General features: G+C 46.0%; 1 protein-coding gene across 6 annotated transcripts in view; it reads left to right on the forward strand.

Moving 5' to 3' along the window:
• IRSp53 (Insulin receptor substrate 53 kDa) overlaps positions 1 to 20,465 on the forward strand; it is a 347,305-nt gene that overhangs the window by 129,519 nt on the left and 197,321 nt on the right. For 3 of the 6 annotated variants that reach the window (XM_037431494.2, XM_037431495.2, XM_075868793.1), the window contains exon 1: positions 2,163 to 2,680. The exons of 1 other annotated variant lie outside the window; for it this stretch is intronic. In XM_037431494.2, coding sequence (XP_037287391.2) covers positions 2,633 to 2,680 — 48 coding nt within the window. In that variant the 5' untranslated portion in view covers positions 2,163 to 2,632. Of the gene's footprint in view, positions 1 to 2,161; positions 2,681 to 20,465 lie in introns of those variants that run through there. 2 more of the 6 variants (XR_012884819.1, XR_012884820.1) reach the window with 2 other exon arrangements.

Raw genomic sequence — 20,465 nt, forward strand, 5'->3', positions numbered from 1 at the left:
CGAATGCGCAAGTCTTGTCTGGCCAAATTTTGGTTTGCTTTTCTGCTTGGCAACTTTTGTCATGAATGATGATGATGGTGGTGATGATGATGATGATATGTGGTGTTTAACGTCCCCAAAACCACCTTATGATTATGAGAGACGCCGTAGTGGATGGCGCCGGAAATTTCGACCACCTGGGCTTCTTTAACGTGCAACCAAATCTGAGCACAAGGGCCTACAACATTTCCGCCTCCATCGGAAATGCAGTCACCGCAGCAGGGATTTGATCCCGCGACCTGCGGGTCAGCAGCCGAGTACCTTAGCCACTAGACCACCGCGGCGGGGCGACTTTTGTCGCGAATATCATATGAGACGCTCGCGCCCAAATAAAATGCCGGCTATTCGTTATCTTTTCAAGAGTAGAACATATAACACGTAATAAATAAACTCGATAGCAGCGCGGAAAATTCAACAGCGTGGAAAAACGAAAACGAAACGTGAACAGACAAATTTTTCTGGACGATGGGTCACCATTTCGCCCAAACAGTCATGTGAGTCAGCGAAGAAAACCATCGGTGTCCAAGCCAAGCGGCGAGAGGAGCTTCGGCAAATGAAATGCTGCTATTTTGAGAAGTAAAGGCTAGTTCACTTAGTACTGAATCATTTCATCGTGTTCTAATTCTATTACAAATTGTCCGATTATAATACGGTTAGTGGAACAAGATTCAGAAAGGACAAAAATTTATTGGTCAAAACCATCGACTATGTCGAATGGAATAGTGCATATCCATTTAGGCCACTTGCGATGCCAATGAATTAGTTTATGCGCTTAATTATTAAAAGGTAAACGTTAGGAGGTTTCTCGCGCTGATGATTGAGTATGCTCAGTTTTATCACTGCACGTATTTCGAATGTCTAAAGCATCAAGATTAAATTAACACCATTCATTTTTTTCTCTAATAGATCTAATTCATGATAGAGAAATATTTCTTTATATGTATTGGTTATAAACACGCATTTGGAGGGTAACGTTAATTGTTTATGTGTTACATCATGCATATGACTCTTGTAGGTGCGATAAATATTTCTTTTATGAAAGAGTTGTTTTGTTGATATGTGATCATTGCACACAAATGCATATTTGATTACTCCAGCTGCTTTCATAGCAGCAAATTTTAAAGAGAGTATGTCGAATCTTCATACCATATTCATGAGTGCATGATTTCTCGTCAGTAAAACAGCACTAATAAACTTGCACACGCATTTGTGTTTGTGTCACCACTAAAGCCAAACAAAACGACAATGTAAATTTTTTACGTCATCAAGGTCATCTTCTAAATATCTCTAGTTCTTAATATACTCTTACGAAAATTCAGCGGCGTTAAAATACAATGTCTTTCAATTTTCTTAAATTCATGCAATATTAGAAAAACTTCGAATACGACAAGGAGAGATCTGGGAACCGTACCACAATAATTTGACCTTAGCCAAAAAGCTAATTATGAACATCGCTATAAGTTCTGTGCTACGACTTAAATCCCCATGATATTTTCCCTTGAACGATTATCCCAACAAACTGGTTATTAAATAAACGTTATGTTCACATGCACTTATTTACCCGAAAGAGTTCATTAGGCGAGATCATTAATACACAATGGATTGAGAAGATGGGGGTGTGGTGAATAAGCGTGCCGTCATTTGGTCTGACAAAAAAAAAAAAGACTGAGGGATCGATTTATTTATCTGAGTGTCACCGGGCACTTTTGGAAGCGTCAACTCTTGGTGTCTTCGAACTGCTGCGTATCTATTTGTTCAGGCGCGGCCGTGGTTCAGGTTATGTGGTGTTCTAAGTAGCGACCGTAGCCAACAACAGAATTGATGGATGAGGCACCTGCTTGTGTCTGTGTGTGTGTGTGTACGTATTTTTCCGTTGTTTTCCGTGCGCATTTATCTCTATTCAAGAGTGCGAGCGATGCACGGCAGCAGACGACGCGCGCCTCTACGCGCTGGCACGCGCCCTCCGACCAATGGGGAGAGAGAGAAAAGCAAGCAGACGACACGAACGTGCATCGTCCAGCTGCGCCGCCGCTTCCGGAAGTGACGTAACGGCATCGCTTTCCCATTGGACGGTCGAGTTGAGACGCGTTACCCTCTCCCACGCCAGCATCGGTATGCGATCTCGCGCCAGCGCCAACCCAGCGCCTGACGGCACCGGTTGTTTCCGACGACGGCGTGGCGCGTGCTCTTCATCCACGACGAACCCTGAAGTTCGGGTGTTATTCGCGTCGCAGCGATTTTAACGCGTCACAGCAGAGCAGCGTGCGCAAGTTGTGTCCAGAGAGTGTCGTCGGCTTCGAACGGGTTACCTGTCCATTTTGTACAACGTGTTTTGAACGAAGTGTACAACGTCCAAGCGTTTTGTTTTTATTATTTTCTAACACGCCGGTGAACTGCGGCAAGCAGCGAGATGATACAGCCTGCGCAAACGACGTGCCAACACAGTGTATGATATCAGTGTTTTCGCGCAACCGCGGTGCTGACGTGAGTGTGTTTTTTTTTTTTTTGTTAGTGCGCGAGGTGTTGTTGGTGTGCACGGAGGATTAATTCCGGAGGATTTTATTCCCACGAGAAGAGTGAGTTAGCGAAAGTTATGGCGGAGTACGAGGAAATGGTGCGGCTCGTTGACGGAGCTTACAAGGTGAGCTCTTTGTTTTTTTATTCAAGTTCACCAGTCAGTGTGACGTCAGAATGACTCGTCATCAGTTTCGGCTGACGAGGCTGTGCAGACGTGAAAAAAATTGCACTTGTTTTGGAGTCAAATGAAAGTCGAAGTCTTCAAGTACCTACGAATAGTTAAACACTATTCACTCAACTGCTCTTTCCGTTTCGATGCGCAACAGAACTAAGGCGCATGTCGAGAGATAGAAAGGAACGTATGTTGTTGCCGCAAAAAGAATTTATGCTTGCTAGTAACGTAGAGAATAACAAAAAAAAAAGGTTTTTCGTGGCTGACTGCACGTTGTTGTTTGGGTAAAAACTCGTGCGGTGCGTCTCGAATATGGTGCCTTATATCGCTTCTATTGGCTTGACAAAAAGTAACTGAAAAAAAAAAAGAAACGAAATAGATTGCCTGATGAAACAGGCATGAAAGTATGCGCCTGTCCTGTGAACGTGTGCCTTGTTGGTACGTGTTTTATATGCCGCTTCTCAATAGTCAATAGAAAGCTTACTGGTAAGCGTGGGTGCACCTTGAAAAATAATGACAACACGTCCGTAAAATCTAGTTTCGGTTTCTACTGTACCTTGACGTTAGGACGTGGCGTGAACTTTTTGTCACTTGCTTCCGCATGATATTGTGACCCTTCCACGGCCGCTACGCTGCGTGATACCGTTGGTGGTGCGCAAGCGGTCATATTGAACGTGGGGGTACTTGAAGTCACTATTACTACCCGTTATAGTGCGCGAAGTCACCATGCAGCATCAACTTCATATTGTTACTTGAAGGCACCGCTACTATCCGTTGTAGTGCGCAAAGTCACCATATTGACGTTGTATTTTTACTTGAAGTCACCGCTATTATCCGTTGTAGTGCGCGAAGTCACCAAAATGACGTTGTATTGTTACTTGAAGTCACCACCACTATTCGTAGTAATGTGCGAAGTCACCAGAATCGACTTTGTATTGTTACTTGAAGTCACCACTACTATCCGTAGTAGTGCGCGAAGTCACCACAGTGACGTTGTATTGTTACTTGAAGTCACCACTACTTTCCGTAGTTGTGTGCGAAGTCACCAGAATGACGTTGTATTTTCACCTGAAGTCACCACTACTATCTGCAGTTGTGAGGTAAGCCACCAGAATCAACGCTGTATTGGTACTTGATGTCAACACAAATAGCCGCTAGAGCGCGTGAAGTCACCAGAATTGGTGCTCTATTGTTACTTGAAGTCACCACAACTAGTTTTAGTAGTGCGTGTAGTGACCATAATCGACTTTGCAGCCCGACATCGCGCCTATGTCGGTACATGCACCATGCGAAAGTAAACATTTGACATGCTTCGGCATCCAAAATAGAATGTCTTATCTGCATCTATTGAGCTTCACACTTATTCAGAGCCGTCTCTGTACACAGGAGATTCATGTGATAGAGTGAACTCGGCTTGAAAATCGTTGATGGTATCTCTTTGAAGCTGCCGAATTGTCTCTTCTAAGTTCTCGCCAACTGCGCCGAACGCCACTACGTGCGCGAATACGATTGCCGCATCTGCACGAAGCGTTTATAAATGGCACGTCAAAAAAACAGGTGCGCGGCGTAAAGCCACGCATGAATATCAGAAAAGATAGAAAAAAAAAGAACGATAGACTCTCCGGGTGTAACCGCGTAGCAGCCTCAGATTGTGCATCGCTGTCAACGAAAAGCAACCACATCGTTCGCAGTGCTTTGTCAATACAGGCGTGGAAAAAAAAAGTCTAGGAATGCTCAAACCCGTGCAAAAATAAACTGAGGAGGTCTAAATTGTCATGCAATACAGAAATTACCGAGAGTTGATCAAAATAACGGGCCTAAAGTTGCAAAAAAAAAAACGCTTCTATAAAAAACTGGCTGACAGCCGTGCCATGCAAGAGAGGGCGTTACTGTCTCGGCAGACGCTGGATTGTGGAGGCGATGTTTGGACTCACTGGTTGTCCCATGCTACGCTCTTCCCTGGGTTTTCCTGTTAATCTGCTTTATGGGCGGGATTTTTAACTACACACAAGACTTCAGATTAACTACGTGGGCATTACATTAAGATCGTCATTTTCTCATTGAAATGATGAATAGATGAGGTCGATGCGTTTACAGAGGCATCGACTTCATCCTCTCTATTAGGAAAAGGCGTTTGTGATACTAAGAAAAAAAAAAGGTACGAAACGTGTCGTGCAGTAAGCCAGAAAATGTGCAAATGAGTTACTATCCAACTGCTGGGGCCAAAAATATTCGAACGTTCATTCAAGAAACTAAAAAAAATAAAAAAGACCTACATGACCTCCTTGTGTATTCACTTAAAACTATTTGAAGGTTAGAGATTTTTTTTATTTTCGGCTAATGCAAGAGAGAGCAGGGAATCTGGGGCGTGGCTTCATGTACCACTGTCAAAAGCGGTTTCTTCAGTCTCCCTTTGTCGAAGTCGCGCACACTCCGGTTTTCATCGCCGCCCGAAGGACGCCGCTGCAACGCCAACAGCCACATACCACCACCACCATCATCATCATCATCATCATCATCATCGCCCTCTTGGGCTAAGGCGCTTCGTTCCTAAATAGCCGCCGTGGTAGCTTAGTACGTTGCGTTCCTGAGCTCGAGGCAGGGGCGGATCAAGCTACCAATTTTTTTTTTTTTTTGGGGGGGGGGGGCGTGCGGTCACGTGAAATAACACCTGAAAGGTGGTCGTGGTCATTACTTTTTTTGTTTTTACTATAGCACAAAAACCCTGTAATGACATAAATACTGCTAATGTGTGCTCACATTGGTCCCACTCATTTTTCCTAACTATAGTGATAGCAGGTGGATGGCAATCACTGAGCAGAGGGGGTGCTGACAGGCTTTGGGGGGGGGGGCGATCGCCCTTCCCCCCCCCCTGGATTCACCACTGGCTCGAGGGTGCTCGTTCGATTCTCAGCAACAATGACCGCATTTCGATATGGGCAATATGCAAAGAACAACCGTGTGCTTAGAATTGTGTGCACGTTTAAAAGCCCCAGATGGTCAAAGTTCGATCCATAGTACCGGGCAGTGCACCGTATTGAAATGGCTGTTTTGGCACGTAAAATTCGAGCACTTATTACGATTGATGGCCCCCAAATCAAAACCTACTTCAGAGCGTCAAGAAGGTACCCCTACTATGAGCTTTTATAAGTGGGCGTACAACTGGTAGGTGTCATCCGGTATACTATGAGCCGCAACGATTGTCTACCCATGAACACAAAGTAGTATACGTTTTAAAAATTTTCTAAGTTTGGACCTTCGGTCTTTTCAGGACCTGTTTGGTTACTTTTGTCTTTCCACGTACTTGAAATATCTTAGCAGATGGTGGCATAAACGTTTGACATCATAGCTGGTGCGTAAAGTTTGAGTATAGGCGTCGCCATCCACCAATTTCTTGTAAGTCGTTTTTGCTATTTGGAAACCACGTTTTTTTAAGTGACTAAGCTTGCTACTGCTAATAGTATAATGAGGGCTAATTAGAGATAACAGTGTAATGAGCGGTTTTTATCGATAGAGCGTGAGCCATGCATTTTTCCAAAGTCCGTTTAAGCTATCGAGATTAGACCGTTAACTGCGATAATTGGGTGTTCTTATGGGCAGGTGGGCGTTTCATTTCGGAGAAACAGCCACGCCCCTTAGTAACCCTCTCGGGGCATCACGTAGAGGAGTGGTTTCGGAAACACGGGTATTAAGTTACTACTTTGGGAGATAGAAACATGAAATATAGAAAGTATCGCCACTTTTCTCGCCCCATCGCCGTACCAACACACGCAGTTTGTCGCGTGCATAGACGCAAGCGACTTGCGCTCTTGTAAAACCGGTGCTACGCTGTATTTGCCTCACATGCCTTTTTTATCAGTCTTTTTATCTCTACTTTTCCCACTATCTTTCGCACTTTCTTTTAATTTATTTTATTTCTCACCCAATGTTAGGACTGAAGGTCTCCGTGTACTCATATTTGGGTGCACGTTAAAGAACCCCAGGTGGTCAAACTTTCCGGAGTCCTCCACTATGGCGTCTCTTATAATCAAATGGTGGTTTTGGGACGTTAAACCCCACAAATCAATCAATCAATGAAATCAGGACTGAAGGTCTGCAGCTGCCAGTGACGGCCCTTGCTGTCATTTTTTGTTTTCTGCCTTGTCTATAAATAGACACGCACACTTCATTACTGAACTGTGTCAGATGTCCAAACTAGACCTGGAAACATCGCTGAAAGAGAATTGTGCGAACAGAAAAGAAAGATACGAAAAGTAGATCGACAGAACATTCAGTTGTTCAACGTTAAACCCACGCATTGTAGCAGCGAGAGCAGTGCTTTGCTAAAACACAAATTGTTTGGTTTCACGCGTCGTAACCAGAATAGGGCCGGGGGCCAGAGGCGGATCCATAGGAGGCCTAGTTCCTCATGCCACGGGCTAGTTCAGACGAACAGTTTCTCTCTTTTCACTGTATCGCAATGATGTACCACAAAGTTAGATTAAGAAGTTTGCGCCGGATATGAAGCGTATATTGACGTTGTCACTAGAGACTGGGAAATCGCATGATTCGTAATGTAATCGACAGTACACCCGTTGACGTGGGTAGAGTAATCTTGAAGGTGGTTTACTGTATGCATGCAGCAAGCGTTACTTTTACTATTAGGTGCCTCCAGAAGTACGTGTAGATCTCATCTGGCATTCTTGTCGATCTAATTCAGGCTCACCGGGACGGCCTGATGCTCTCCCATAGTTGAGTACGAAGTACTCCAAATCGTTTAACATTTTTTTCTAAACACTTTCAGTTCAAGGGGACGGCTTTATGCTCGCCCACAGTAGAGTACCTAGAACTATGAATCTTTCACCGCTTTTTCTAAGCACACATCTCGCAATTGACGATTTCTGCTTTTGTCTGATCCACGGGACGGCTTTTTTGCTCTTCCCTAATATAGAGTACCAAGTACTAGATCGTTAACAATTCTTTTAAACACACACCTAGATCTTAGTCAGACGGCCGAGCTATCCCATAGTAGAGTACCACGTGCTCTAAATCATTCAACACTTTTTCTATTCAAACAACGTTCCTTGATTTTCTATTCTTAAGGGGCGACTTAAAGTTTAGTGGCTATATGGCATATACACCGTCTCATACATCAGGCATAACGCGCAAAATGTGCAAGTACGCGTCGAAATATTAGGACTAGGATTAGGATGTTGTAGGTGACCGACGGATCTATAGCATTGCATAATTTGCAGGCAATTGCCCAGCCCGGTTTACTCTTTGCTAATTGTATCTAATGGCCTTTCGTTTGTTTGTTTCTTAACTAAGCACGAGCAGACTCTTAAGAAAAATTCGCGCAGAGCGCGACGTAAGCCTGCATATATATTACAAGCTGGCGGGCTCTGTGCTATTCCCCATGCTTTGATTGATATGTGGGGTTTAACGTCCCAAAACCACGATATGATTATGAGAGACGCCGTAGTGGAGGGCTCCGGAAATTTCGACCACCTGGGGTTCTTTGACGTGCACCCAAATCTGAGCACAGGGGCCTACAACATTTCCGCCTCCATCGGAAATGCAGCCGCCGCAGCCGGGATTGGATTCCGCGCCCTGCGGGTCAGCAGCCGAGTACCTTAGCCACTAGACCACCACGGTGGGGCGTGCTGTTCCACATGCTGTATTGTGCCGGTACTCTATCTCGCTGCACCATACCCCAAACATAATTGTCACTTATCACCTGTCACATGCGAGGTCCGCAGCAATAAAAAAATTTCAAGAGAAGTCGTGACACCTGTTTCCCGAAGATTGAGGAACCACGCGGAAACACAATATCTGTCACGCTGTCACATGGCGAAGCTAAACGTTGCAGTTGCTCAAATAAACCTTGCCGTTCCTTCTTAAGCTCATGACACTTAAGCAAATAGTGTTCTATATCACCATTTTCCTTCCACTTCGGGCACAAGGGCGTCGCGGAGAGTCTGATCTTGTGTCACCATGATCGCTGATTCCGTTCGGATGCGATGAAGTAAGCAGGCCTCTTCCCTTGATAGCCCTTTTGTCACACGTGGCTGGTGAGGCGTCATGCCATAACGAGTGAAAGTGCTTATTGACAGCTTCTCGTAAAATACGCCGATTGTCTTTGGGAGCCTTCTTCGTTGGTGTAAGCTCCAGAGCACTCCGGGCAAGTCTGTCAGCCGCCTCATTACCTGCCATACCCACATGCGATGGAATCCATTGAAACTCAATGTTTAGACCAATGCCGCGCAGGTCTCTAAGGATCCGCAGCGATATTTGAGTGAATCGATCCAAAACCAATCCATGTTTTAGCCGCTGCAAAGCGGGCTTACTGTCCGAGAATAGCACGACTTGTTGCTGCCTACAAAACCAGTTTCTTCAACGCTGCCTGAATTGACACGCTTTCACATGCTGTCGATGAAACAGCGCACTCAAGTCGCACTGCCCAGGACGGCATTGGTGTGTCTTTAGTGCTAGGTTTGCGCCGAACCCCGCCGCGGTAGTCTAGTGGCTAAGGTACTTGGCTGCTGACCCGCAGGTCGCGGGATCGAATCCCGGCTGCGGCGGCTGCATTTCCGATGGAGGCGGAAATGATGTAGGCCCGTGTGCTCAGATTTGGGTGCACGTTAAGGAACCCCAGGTGGTCTAAATTTCCGGAGCCCTCCACTACGGCGTCTCTCATAATCATATGGTGGTTTTGGGACGTAAAACCCCACACATCTATCAGGTTTGCGCCGAAAGAAATCCAGTGCTGATGTCGTTCTTTTGTAGCGATTGGTTTTCCTATGACAATCTTGCATAAAAGGTAGCTTCCCTATATACAGTGAAACTGGAGGAAGTTCGTAGCATGGTCACGCCGTGATTCCCGTTCCTATAGAGTTTCCACCGCTCTCTTTAGCAAACCGTCGATGACGTAGATGTGTGCAATACGCATTTAGGGTTTTCCCGGCGTATAGTATACATAGCACCTTGTTAGCGAGGTTCGAAAACCCAGCGTGTGACATATGCGCTACTTTTAACACGAAAGTGTTTCATGCCGGGGTACACCAAGACTTCAGTGACGTGTTTCCGTTACGGAAATGATGTTGAAGAAAATGAGCTCGATCAAAAGACAAAGAAAAAATAGTTACGCCAGCGGGAGTCGAACCTATGATCTCTGTGTACGCGATAACAGATGTCGGCTGTTCTATCCGTTGCACCAGTTTTTTTTCTAACCAGTGCTCAAACACTTATTGTCGCTATAGGACCGCAACAGCAGAACTCGGTGCAATAATGTGTACTATTTTCATACGCATTTTAATAAATACTATGCTTAAAAAACAATCACATACTTCGTATGGTTTCAACATTGATTCTTTTATGCATGCGATAATAGAAATGACTCCGTAGGCCCTACTGCAATTGGTGGGGTGCAATGTGACGCAACGTATTTCCTTGTTTAGCAATGTTCAAATGAATGCTGCAACTTGTTTTTTTTTTTGTGCTATGTGAGTACGGGATCAGTGCTTGTATGGGCTTTATGCATTGTGGGTAATTGTAATATGGGTTGTTTGGGCTTTGTGAGCGCTTACTGCCATCGATTTTGTTTCATTTTTATGTTTTTTGAATATTTGTTAATGTTAGTATTTCACAATATATCACTTCTTGTGCTTTTTTATATTTTTCTTTTTTCGAGATTTAGTTGTGTTGTTTATTCATGCCCCACTCCTGCCTAAGGCCGTCACGAAATGCCGGCAGTATGTAAGAAATAAAAAAAAAACACCTTTTATATCTACCACAGTGCTCCTGCAGCGTTCTTGGCAAAGTGCAGTAATGCATCATGTTCTTACTATCGGCCATTAGTTTCTCCAACGCGTCCTTTCAAGCGTCCGATCCATTCGCCGAGTTTTTATTAGAAGAAGTGCAATTTTGTCAACGCCTTAACACACACCCAGGTGGCGACCTTACCACGATCATCGGCGGCAATCATAGCATCTTTCCATACCAAACATAGCTCTGAAACCTCTGGATTCTAGCCATTGTACTTCTGCGACGCGCCTGTTTCGACTGGAGTAGAGTGATTCTAGTTCACCATTAGACTGGACGTAGCTACGCGTTACGCGGACTTGAACTCGCCCCGCAAATAATCGCGGCCGGCCAAAGGGAAGGCACGACGGGCGTTGCGCTTCCCTCTGGTCAGGCAGTGGTGTTCAATAACTCCGACCACGGTCGGACTGGAAAAGGCACGCGAACTTTTCGTCTTACGGCCTTCGCAGTGCGTCTGTTTCCACCTCCCGCCGCCGCACCGTGTTGTCGCTATCATTGCTCTGAAGCATAGAGTTTCTCAAACTTAACTACAGGGCACTCTGGCGCTGCGATCGTTCAGCGACCATGGGAATGATGAGTAGTACACACACTTGCCTAGTCTTCGTACTTGCGGGCGGCAAATCGTTCTTGCGGCTTCGTTTATTGCTGTGTTTCGGTTTTTGTTTTGAAAGAAAGATCGAACCCTTTTGAACTTCGTCGGCCAATTTGGAAAGTAAGTCTAAGAAAATAAAATGGTGAAGCGCAACCGCTGAACATTTGCCAATACTTGTTTCGTAAGAAAACAGCTCCAAGCCACACGAACACACACGTAGCCAGAAGCAGGCCAGAAGTACGAATATTAGACAAATGTGTGTACTACCCATCATTTCCATGCTCGCTGAAGCGCCGTGCGTTGCAGCTCCCATAGACACTAGCGCCAGAGTTCCCTCTAGTAAGTATCGTAGGAAACTCTATGCTCCGAAGTTCATTGCGTGGAAACGCGCGTTTCTAGACGGGCCGTGCTCCGACATGTCGCGAGTATATATGCGACCTTAGCCCAAGTTCGGCGTCCCACGAGTCGCGCTCTTCTGACTCTCACATCGCTTTCTCTCGTTCCGCTCTCTTTCACATCACGTGGCAGTGTGCAGAGCACGACGAAGAACACGACACCAACGGCGCATGGGAGTAATGGGAGGCGCTGCTGTCTAGTCCAGCCCGGGTGGATCAGCTGCGACTGATCCACAGAGCTGAACGGATGGCTCGCGCCAGTGGAAGTCTGTAATAGGGGCACCACCCTGCCGGACAGACTTCGCTTTTCACCCTATATATTCCTCGGGGTGCTAGAGTTCTAGCTTGTCTGGATTATGTACACGATAAATTTTTCTACTACTGTAGTAGCCAACGTGTGACGCGCCGTACTGACGTCACAGGCTACGTCATGTGCCTGTACTTATATTGGCATGCGAGCCACTTGCTTATCACATTAAACCTTCGCCACCAACTGAGTCCAGCGTCGCCTTGCTCGCCGGCTACAACAACTACTATTACTACTCACTGTTAACTACTACAGCTATCAAGCATGTACGACCTCAAGCGTTCGTTCATTTATTAGTGATTTAAGTTATTCGTCGAGATGCAGATGTATCGTAGCGTCAACGTGGATGCATTCACGCTAAGCTAGGCTGTAGCTGTCAAACACCAATGTACATTGCACAAGCTCTCCTACATATACGTACATTAAACTACTTCTGTTAGCATACGTTTTGCTATCATGTTTTACCGATTCCTACAAGAAAGGGATCAACCTTGTTTTTTTTTTTTTGCTGCTGCGCTTTATACACTTCCTGCTTGTTACAGGAGCTGAGATACGTGCCGTGTGTATAGCGAGTTCCATCAGGTTGTTTTTGCCTTCAGCTGTAACAACAAAGGCGACAGAGGGAGGAGCAGTCGCGCGCTTGGCTAGGCGGTGGCGCCCTCTCTAGCGTGGTTTGGGTGCTAACCCTATGTTTACGGAGCGCTTATAGCGCGTTCAGGCTAATTAAAGCGACTGCTTCGTGGTTAGCTCTGTTAGGCACGTTACTTTATAGCTTGTTCGTTTGATTTAACCCGGTTTTGGGCACTCGTAGCCTTATTCTGGGCCTGTATCGACCACTCGAGTGAGAGCGTCCCGATCACGTCGCATTAGATATGCGGATGGACGACAAGCCAGACCCCTGAAAGGCTACGAACTTAAAAAAAAAAAAAGATGTTTGGAGCAAGACTAGTCTCTAGCTTACACAATCAAAGCCCGATTAACCGCAATATGCGAGTAAATATTGCGAGTATTGTTTAACGAAGTCAGAGCCATTTTATTCCTTGCGAAGCTGCGGGCATCATGTTGGAGACCTCTACCGTAGGTAATGCAGGACATGTTTGTGCAGAAAACTTTCAATGCCTATGATCTTGTGGGTGGCGCATTGGCACAGAAAAATATCGGAGTTTGGAGGGGTGAAAAAGGAGATGGTTTTCGTCTTCCAGTCGTGTTGCGTCAGTGACCCTGTCAGTTTTGAGGTTTTGTAGAACGCATTGATGTGTAATGCACCGCCATTTCGAGAAGGCGCTACAATAACCCGTGATGTGTGTCTTCACAACAGAAACGTCATGCTTCGCTGATGTACAGAAGCGTCCACTGTTGAAGGCAGTAGCATGTTTGGATTTCTCAATCTTATGTTGTAGGCCCGTGTGCTCAGATTTGGGTGCACGTTAAAGAACCCCAGGTGGTCGAAATTTCCGTAGCCCCCCACTACGGCGTCTCTCATAATCATATGGTGGTTTTGGGACGTTAAACCCCACATATCAATCAGATTTCTCTATCTTACAGAAGTATACTGGCTTTGATTTGCATAAGACGACTGGTGGTTGGGAGTTCTGACTCCTCTTGACAAATTAGTGACGTGCGTGAATATTGTTTTCCAACCAACTTGCCTTTAGAGGGCTAGAAATATTGATGGTGCTCATTCGAGTGTTCTCTTTAACATTGAACCTTACTGTACATTCACTGCTGCTGCCTTTGCTTAGTAGGTCGCCGAACTCCCCCTATAACCGCCTCTTCGCATACGCCGCGTGCTCGAACGCATCGGGTGATTGATCGGCTTCCTTTGTTCAGCCCATTTCTTGGGCGTTTCAATTCCCACTCAGTGCTACAGTCTGATCGAAATATTTCTTGCAAAACGCGTTCACTTTCGTTTGTATATATACTTTCTCGAAATCACCTGGCGCACTGGTTCATTGGCTCGGGCGCTTCGTTGATTAACGAGGCGTCGTCACATGGCAGCCGCTTCCTTTAAAGCTTCTGCTATAGAATCAGGTGCTGTGGGAAGGCTGTTGCGACTACTTCTAGATTCTATGGTTCGTTTTAGGAGTGATTACTTCGGCTGTGTGATCTCGTTTGAGTTCTCTCTAGCATCGCCGATGACTATGAGCGTTCCAAAAAAGAAACGCGTCCTTTATCGAATAAAATTCGTCTCTTTCCATGCCCACGTCCGTCCATACATTCACACGAGTCAATGCAGTTCGTCCATTCATCGATTCATTCATCCGTCTGTCCGCCAATCCGTTCAGTCCGATCCAGTTCTCTTTCTGTCAATCTGTCTGCCCATTCATTCGTCGATCGATTCATTCATCCACCAGGCTTCCGCAACCACGGCCGCTGAATATCGAGAGACGTTTTGTTCAAGCCATATTGTGCTCTAGGCAAATTATTATGCTATTTTATTATTTATTTACATGAACCTGCATAATCGGGTATCTTCGCAGGCTCAAAATGCATACCGCTTCACGTTAACGCAACGCCGGTGCGATGACCATAAAGTTTTTTTGTATTTTTTAATCTCAACATTGCGCTAACTCGTTAGTTTTTTTTTTTTGTAAGACCACGTCATTTTATACATATATTAGTAAGCTGCAGTCTGCTTATTACATATGCTACTTCTAGTTCATGAGGTGTTACATCGATACCCAGCACCTCCACCAGACGTCATGTGGCTGTCACGTTGAAGAAAGCGCCTAAAGATGTAACACTTAATTCGGTGAACTTAAGCACAGTAAGAGAAGAAACACTGCAAGTGCAGCGAAAGCGCCACTCTCCCCGTTGCTTTTTCTGCGCAGCGTGTTTCAGCCCGTAGCCAGAAGGGGTGCTCCGGGGGCCCGGGCCCATTCTCCAAAATCTTGATGGAAGAGGGTGTTCATTCGAAAATACATGATCGAATATCTGTTGTTCCCAAGCCTTCAGCAAGTGTCCCCGATCCCCCTCCCCTCCAATTAATATTCCGGGCCACGGGTCCTGGCCTGTTTTATACATGAACGATACGAAATTCCGGCGGTATCGCTAGATGTCCTGTTAGCTCCACAATGAACTCCACTGCTGGAGTCCTGCGCGCAATATGATTTTTTCCATTGCCTCCAAGATCGGAGACCTGTTTGTGCTCTGCCTCCGTGATCGGTCCACCAAACTACGGAGTCATGTGATGAGTGACTGATGACGTTTTGATGTGACGCCGTGTGACGCCATGATGACGTCATCGCGCGACAATTTCTCGCATCACTAGTGTCGGCGCCGACGCGGCACGCTGGTAAAATTTCACGTTTGATGAGGTGTCTGAAGCTCTACTGTCAATAAATATATGAGGGTGCACTACTACTATAAACATTCCAGGTTGGCTTCCGCACGCTCGTATTGAGACACTGCGGCCCCGCCGTGGTGGTCTAGTGGCTAAGGTACTCGGCTACTGACCCGCTGGTCACGGGATCGAATACCGGCTACGGCGGCGGCTGCATTTCCGATGGAGGCGGAAATGTTGTAAGTCCGAGTGCTCAGATTTGGGTGCACGTTAAAGAACCCCAGGTGGTCGAAATTTCCGGAGCCCTCCACTACGGCCTCTCTCATAATCATATGCTGGTTTCGGGACGTTAAACCCTATAAATCAATAAATCAATTGAGATACTGCGTAAAATTGCTGGATACGACCAAGAAACACGAGTTTCCGCCTCCGATTCCGGGCTATAGCTGGCACTTATGTAAACTCCTTATGCTATTTATGTTTGAGTTTTGTGTGTACAATTGCAGGTTGCTTGAAACCAATGTATTCATTATATATATTGTTTGCCAGTGCTGATGTCTAAGCTTTGCACTGTCACGGACTGCGGAGGGACAAGGGCCTTTGTCAGGCTGCTCGCCTTTAGCCCTTTGCCCCTGCAGTGAGCTCTGTATCCGGCTTACTGTAAATAAAGTACTACTACTACTACTACTACTACTACTACTACTACTACTACTACTACTACTACTACTACTACTTCATCCGGTGGAACTGATTAAAAGGTTACCTGACGAAATGCAGTCAGCCCACCGTCGTATTGCACCGGGAGGCTGCGATTGCCCCGACTGGATGGATGTGTATAGCCCGTCCGTATCTCCAAAAAATGAAAGACCGCTTTCGGAATACCGATAAGCTGACGGAGAAAACTTCAGCACTTTCGAACGCTCCCAGTTTATACCGAATAGGCGCTTTTTTTTCCCACCCCAACCACGGAAGAAGAACGGGACGCGGTTTTACGACGAAGGCAGCGCCATCTCTTACTGGCCGCATGCTTTCCATCATCTTCTTCCAAACTTCCCGGCCACGACTGGAAGTTTTATACGATTCTCCGTTTTATACGCTCGAAGGAAATATATTGTACGTGATAGAAGTAAGAAGGGACAGAATCATGCGAGTGAGGAAGAAAGTATATAAAAACGTTCGAACCGACAGCTGTATTACTTTGTTTCGCAACCAGCCACCACTTCCCGCAAAACTGGCTGCATTTCATACGATGTTTGCTCTGTATTCGAAGCTCCGTTTTATACGCTCCACGGACATACAACGTACGTGCTTCGAACAAGAAGTCGAGAATATCTACCTCTGGAAAAGAAAAAAAAAACAACGAATGTATAAGCCGCGGTGGTATTACTTTTTCCCACCCCCGACCGCTTCCCGAAGCCGTGGACTATTGTCTCCGTTCTCTTTCTCTCTATCTCCATTTCTGGGACGTGCTTTGCAATGGGAGCTGCTTCCTCCATCTATCATCCGGCGCAAACCGGGCAGGCGGGATGTCCGTCGTGCAGTGTCAGCGGTAGCGGGGGGGGGGGGGGGATGAGAAGCCTGGGAGGATAAGGGAGGGATAAGGGCCCGGACTGTCTGTGAGATGATAAGGGATGGAGAGATGTTGGATGTGGCATAGTTCTGGCCGACGAATCGTCGGCGTGTCTCTGAATTCGAGGGGAGCTCTTTTTTAACACCCGAAAAATAGAAAACTCGTCAGCTGCGGGCCTTATTATGACGGTGGTGTTCTAAACGCTGCAGTGAATTCGCTGCTTCTTTTTCTTCTTTTTTTCCCCTTTCTCTTCCCTCGTCTCTTTCTCTTCTTTATATTCGCCTTCCCTAATTTCCCAGTGTGGGGTAGCCAACCGGAAGTCTTTCAGGCTAACCTCCCTGCCTCCTCCCTCTCTGTTTGCTTTCTTTCTTGCTGGTTAACAGTGTGGCGATTGCGGTTTCGGTCGTGTACATAGGAGTAGCTACACAATAGCCGCTTGAAGAAGTACTGATAGGACAACCATTACTGGTTATCTTATTGCGTAAAATCAAAGACCAAGCCCCCAAGAGCACATAAAAGGGTACTGGTAGGCCCAAGTGCGTGCTGAAATGCTAAATAATCTGTACTTCGCAACGACAATTTCGGTTCTTACTGTAACCTGACGTCACGACATGGTATGAGCTTGTCGTCACGGGCATGCGTAAGCTATCGTAACGTTTCCATGGTTACTGCGCTACGTGGCTCAGTTGGTGACGCACAAGCGGTCATCTTGTGTGTTTTGTACCTGACCTCAATACAGCAAGGTGAAGTCACCAGACCCGAATCTCTAGCTGGACGTCACGGTATTGTCAATTTCAGTAGCTGCGTCATGCGAAAATAGACTTTAACGTCGAAACAAAATATAACATTTACTGAGCTTCAGAGTTGGTTACGGACCTCTTTGTAATAAAAAAAAAAACCTTACATGGAGGCCCGAGAGGTTGTGTCAGTACTTCACACTCCTAAAAAAGAACAGTCGCCATATTCAATAACTAAATACTATCCGTTCATTCGCCACATAGAACACTAGCCTCTTAGTAAGTGAACATGATCACATAATATGCTCGTATGAGCAGATAAGAACTCATATGAATGGATCAAAAGCGAGAACATACGCAAATCTTCAAGACTTCGACATAGCAGACTTCTACTGTAGCACCAGCTTGAAGGCTATATGGCCCCCTATTTTGGATCGCACATCGTGTACTGCTTAGTAGCAATAAAAATTAGATAATTGTTTTTTTTTGCACATCATCATGTGCCCTTTTATTAGCTTACATGTGTATCATCACGTAGCACGAAACTTCTATTACAAGGTAGTAAATAAAATTGGAGGCTGTCTAAATTTAGTATTTATTTATTTATTTACACAATTCTGCAGACCTTGATTGGGTCCATGCAGGAGGGCAGCACATAAATACATACATTAACAGAAACCGCAACGAAATAAGACAAGTTTAAAAGACCAAAGAAAAAAAAATAACAATAACATCAGGATAAATCAAATGTGATAACAGAGAACTTAATGCGCACGCATGAACATTAGATAATACTCATACAAGATCAAAGACTGCAATAACACTCTTTAAATACTCTAGAAGAGCAACATTAAAACTAAGGAACGAAGGGTTAATCGATGTGGCATTGTTGATATCATTAAATAGATACACGTTCAATTGAATCTGCGTTTATTATTTGCGATAACTCGAGGTTATTCCAATCGTTCAAAGTTCGTGGGGAGAAGGAAAACTTGAATAGGTTAGTTCTGGTGCTGTATTGCTTACAATGCCACCATAACGGCATCTACGGCATGTCTGGCAATCTAGGTGCATCAGTGATACGTAGGTGGATTACCATAATAGTCAATTAGATAAAACGACAAGAAAGCTTCCTAGGTTAGTAACGACTAAAGTTACAAACTGTACTAGCTGCTGCTAGTAAAGCTCTGTCACGAAGGTAGTAAAATACTCCAGAAACAATTGAACACTCGCGTTTACTATATTATTACCAACTTTTTTTATCCCAAGCGTTCACCAGTCAATCAGTCAGTCAACTAACAAACCTTTTTCGGGTTTCTAGGACCTACAGCGTCGTAAAGGGCCGCGCTGACGTTGGATCCATAACACCACGGTCTTCCGCAGGTTCATGCGTGGTTTCGATAGCCCTTAGTTGTCCCTAGAGATCGCCGCTTTGATAGATAGATATTTGGGGTTTAACGTCCCAAAACCACTATATGATTATGAGAGACGCCGTAGTGGAGGGCTCCGGAAATTTAGACCACCTGGGGTTCTTTAACGTGCACCCAAATCTGAGCACACGGGCCTACAACATTTCCGCCTCCATCGGAAATGCAGCCGCCGCAGCCGGGATTCGAACCCGCGCCCTGCGGGTCAGCAGCCGAGTACCTTAGCCACTAGACCACCGCGGCGGGGCATAGGAGATCGCCGCTTTGGAGGGCTTTCTCTTACTTTTCTTGTTTATTAAAAAAATGCATGTTGTTACAGTAAACATTGCCAGAGCATGTGCGCTAAAGAGCAATACTCGTGGTGGCCCTCAGGACAATGTGGGTCGATGTCCGGAGCAAAGCGGCTAAACCTTCGTCTCGACGGGAAAGATCGTGTTCGTCAGTTTGGAAAACTTGGGTGAAAAAAAAAAACAAAACAAAAAAAAAAACAAATCGCGCTCATGTGGCTTGACCGTAGCAGCGCTCTAGCACGCCCTTAACACTACTCCAACATGGCAACGGTTCATTCGGCTCAAAGAGCGTTAAAGGTGTGCCGAAGCGGGGGGGGGGGGGGGAAGAAAAGGATAACGTCTTCTGACGTGTTTTCGGTAAGACGTCTGACAGTGCGAATGAACCGTCGGATTCCATTGTTAGAAAGCTCGGGAGTGCACCGGCTCCCCGTCTCAAGAGAGCTTCCCTCCTCCTCCATACTTGCCCTCGTCTCTCCTTCCATCTATACTAAATGCATCACCCTCCCCTGCCTCCCTTCTCTCCTTCTCCAGAACTGTACCGCAACAGCAGCGCGGCGCCGCGGGCGGTCCCAGATCAGCAGCGCCACTTTGCCGCTTCACGTTCACTGACTTTTGTCGGCGTTGAGACGGGGGAGGCACCCTCGACAAAGCATGGGAATTATCCCTCACGTCAAATAAACAACGAAATAACAGCGCAACGGAGAGAAGAGCGAGGACGCGTGTGAAGCCGGAATGCCGGGGAAGAAATGAAGAAAACTCTTCGGCCGTATTCGGGAGGCGGGGTGGGGGAATGCAGAGAAGATTAAACCGGCCGCGCGGTGCATTATAATTTCAATTTGGTGCCGCACTGTCCCGCTGTCCTGTCACCGTGGGGCACAAAAGAAGCAGGAGACAGTGTAGGGGGTGGGATAGAGTCGGGGCCCTCGCACTGGAAACCCCCAGTTGTGACGTTCGATCAGTCCTTCGCATCCGTGTGAGCGCATCATCTTCTTCTTGATGTCGTTCTTCGATGCCTACGACTTGCGGGTGCTTGCAGGGGCCCGCCCCGTCGATGGTGCTTGATGCAAGTCTGGCGTTTCCCTGGAATTGTTAGAACGGGCCGCTGGTCGAGCTGCTAATCCAGACGGATGATCCGCAGTGCGAAAATTGCTGCCAGATCCACGAAGCGAATGCTGGTGATGGGGCCAAGCAGTGTGTATCGGGTCGCGGATTTCTATTTTGTTCCGGTTAACAGCCTTTTATTTTGTTCTTGTTCATCTTTTCTTCTGTCATATGCTTTGATTGATGGTTGGTTGAATGTCAGTGTTTTTACGGTGTTGTGGCTGTTTGTTTTAGC

Source organism: Rhipicephalus microplus, chromosome 7 (assembly GCF_043290135.1).
Source record: "Rhipicephalus microplus isolate Deutch F79 chromosome 7, USDA_Rmic, whole genome shotgun sequence".
Classification (NCBI taxonomy): Eukaryota; Metazoa; Arthropoda; class Arachnida; order Ixodida; family Ixodidae; genus Rhipicephalus; species Rhipicephalus microplus.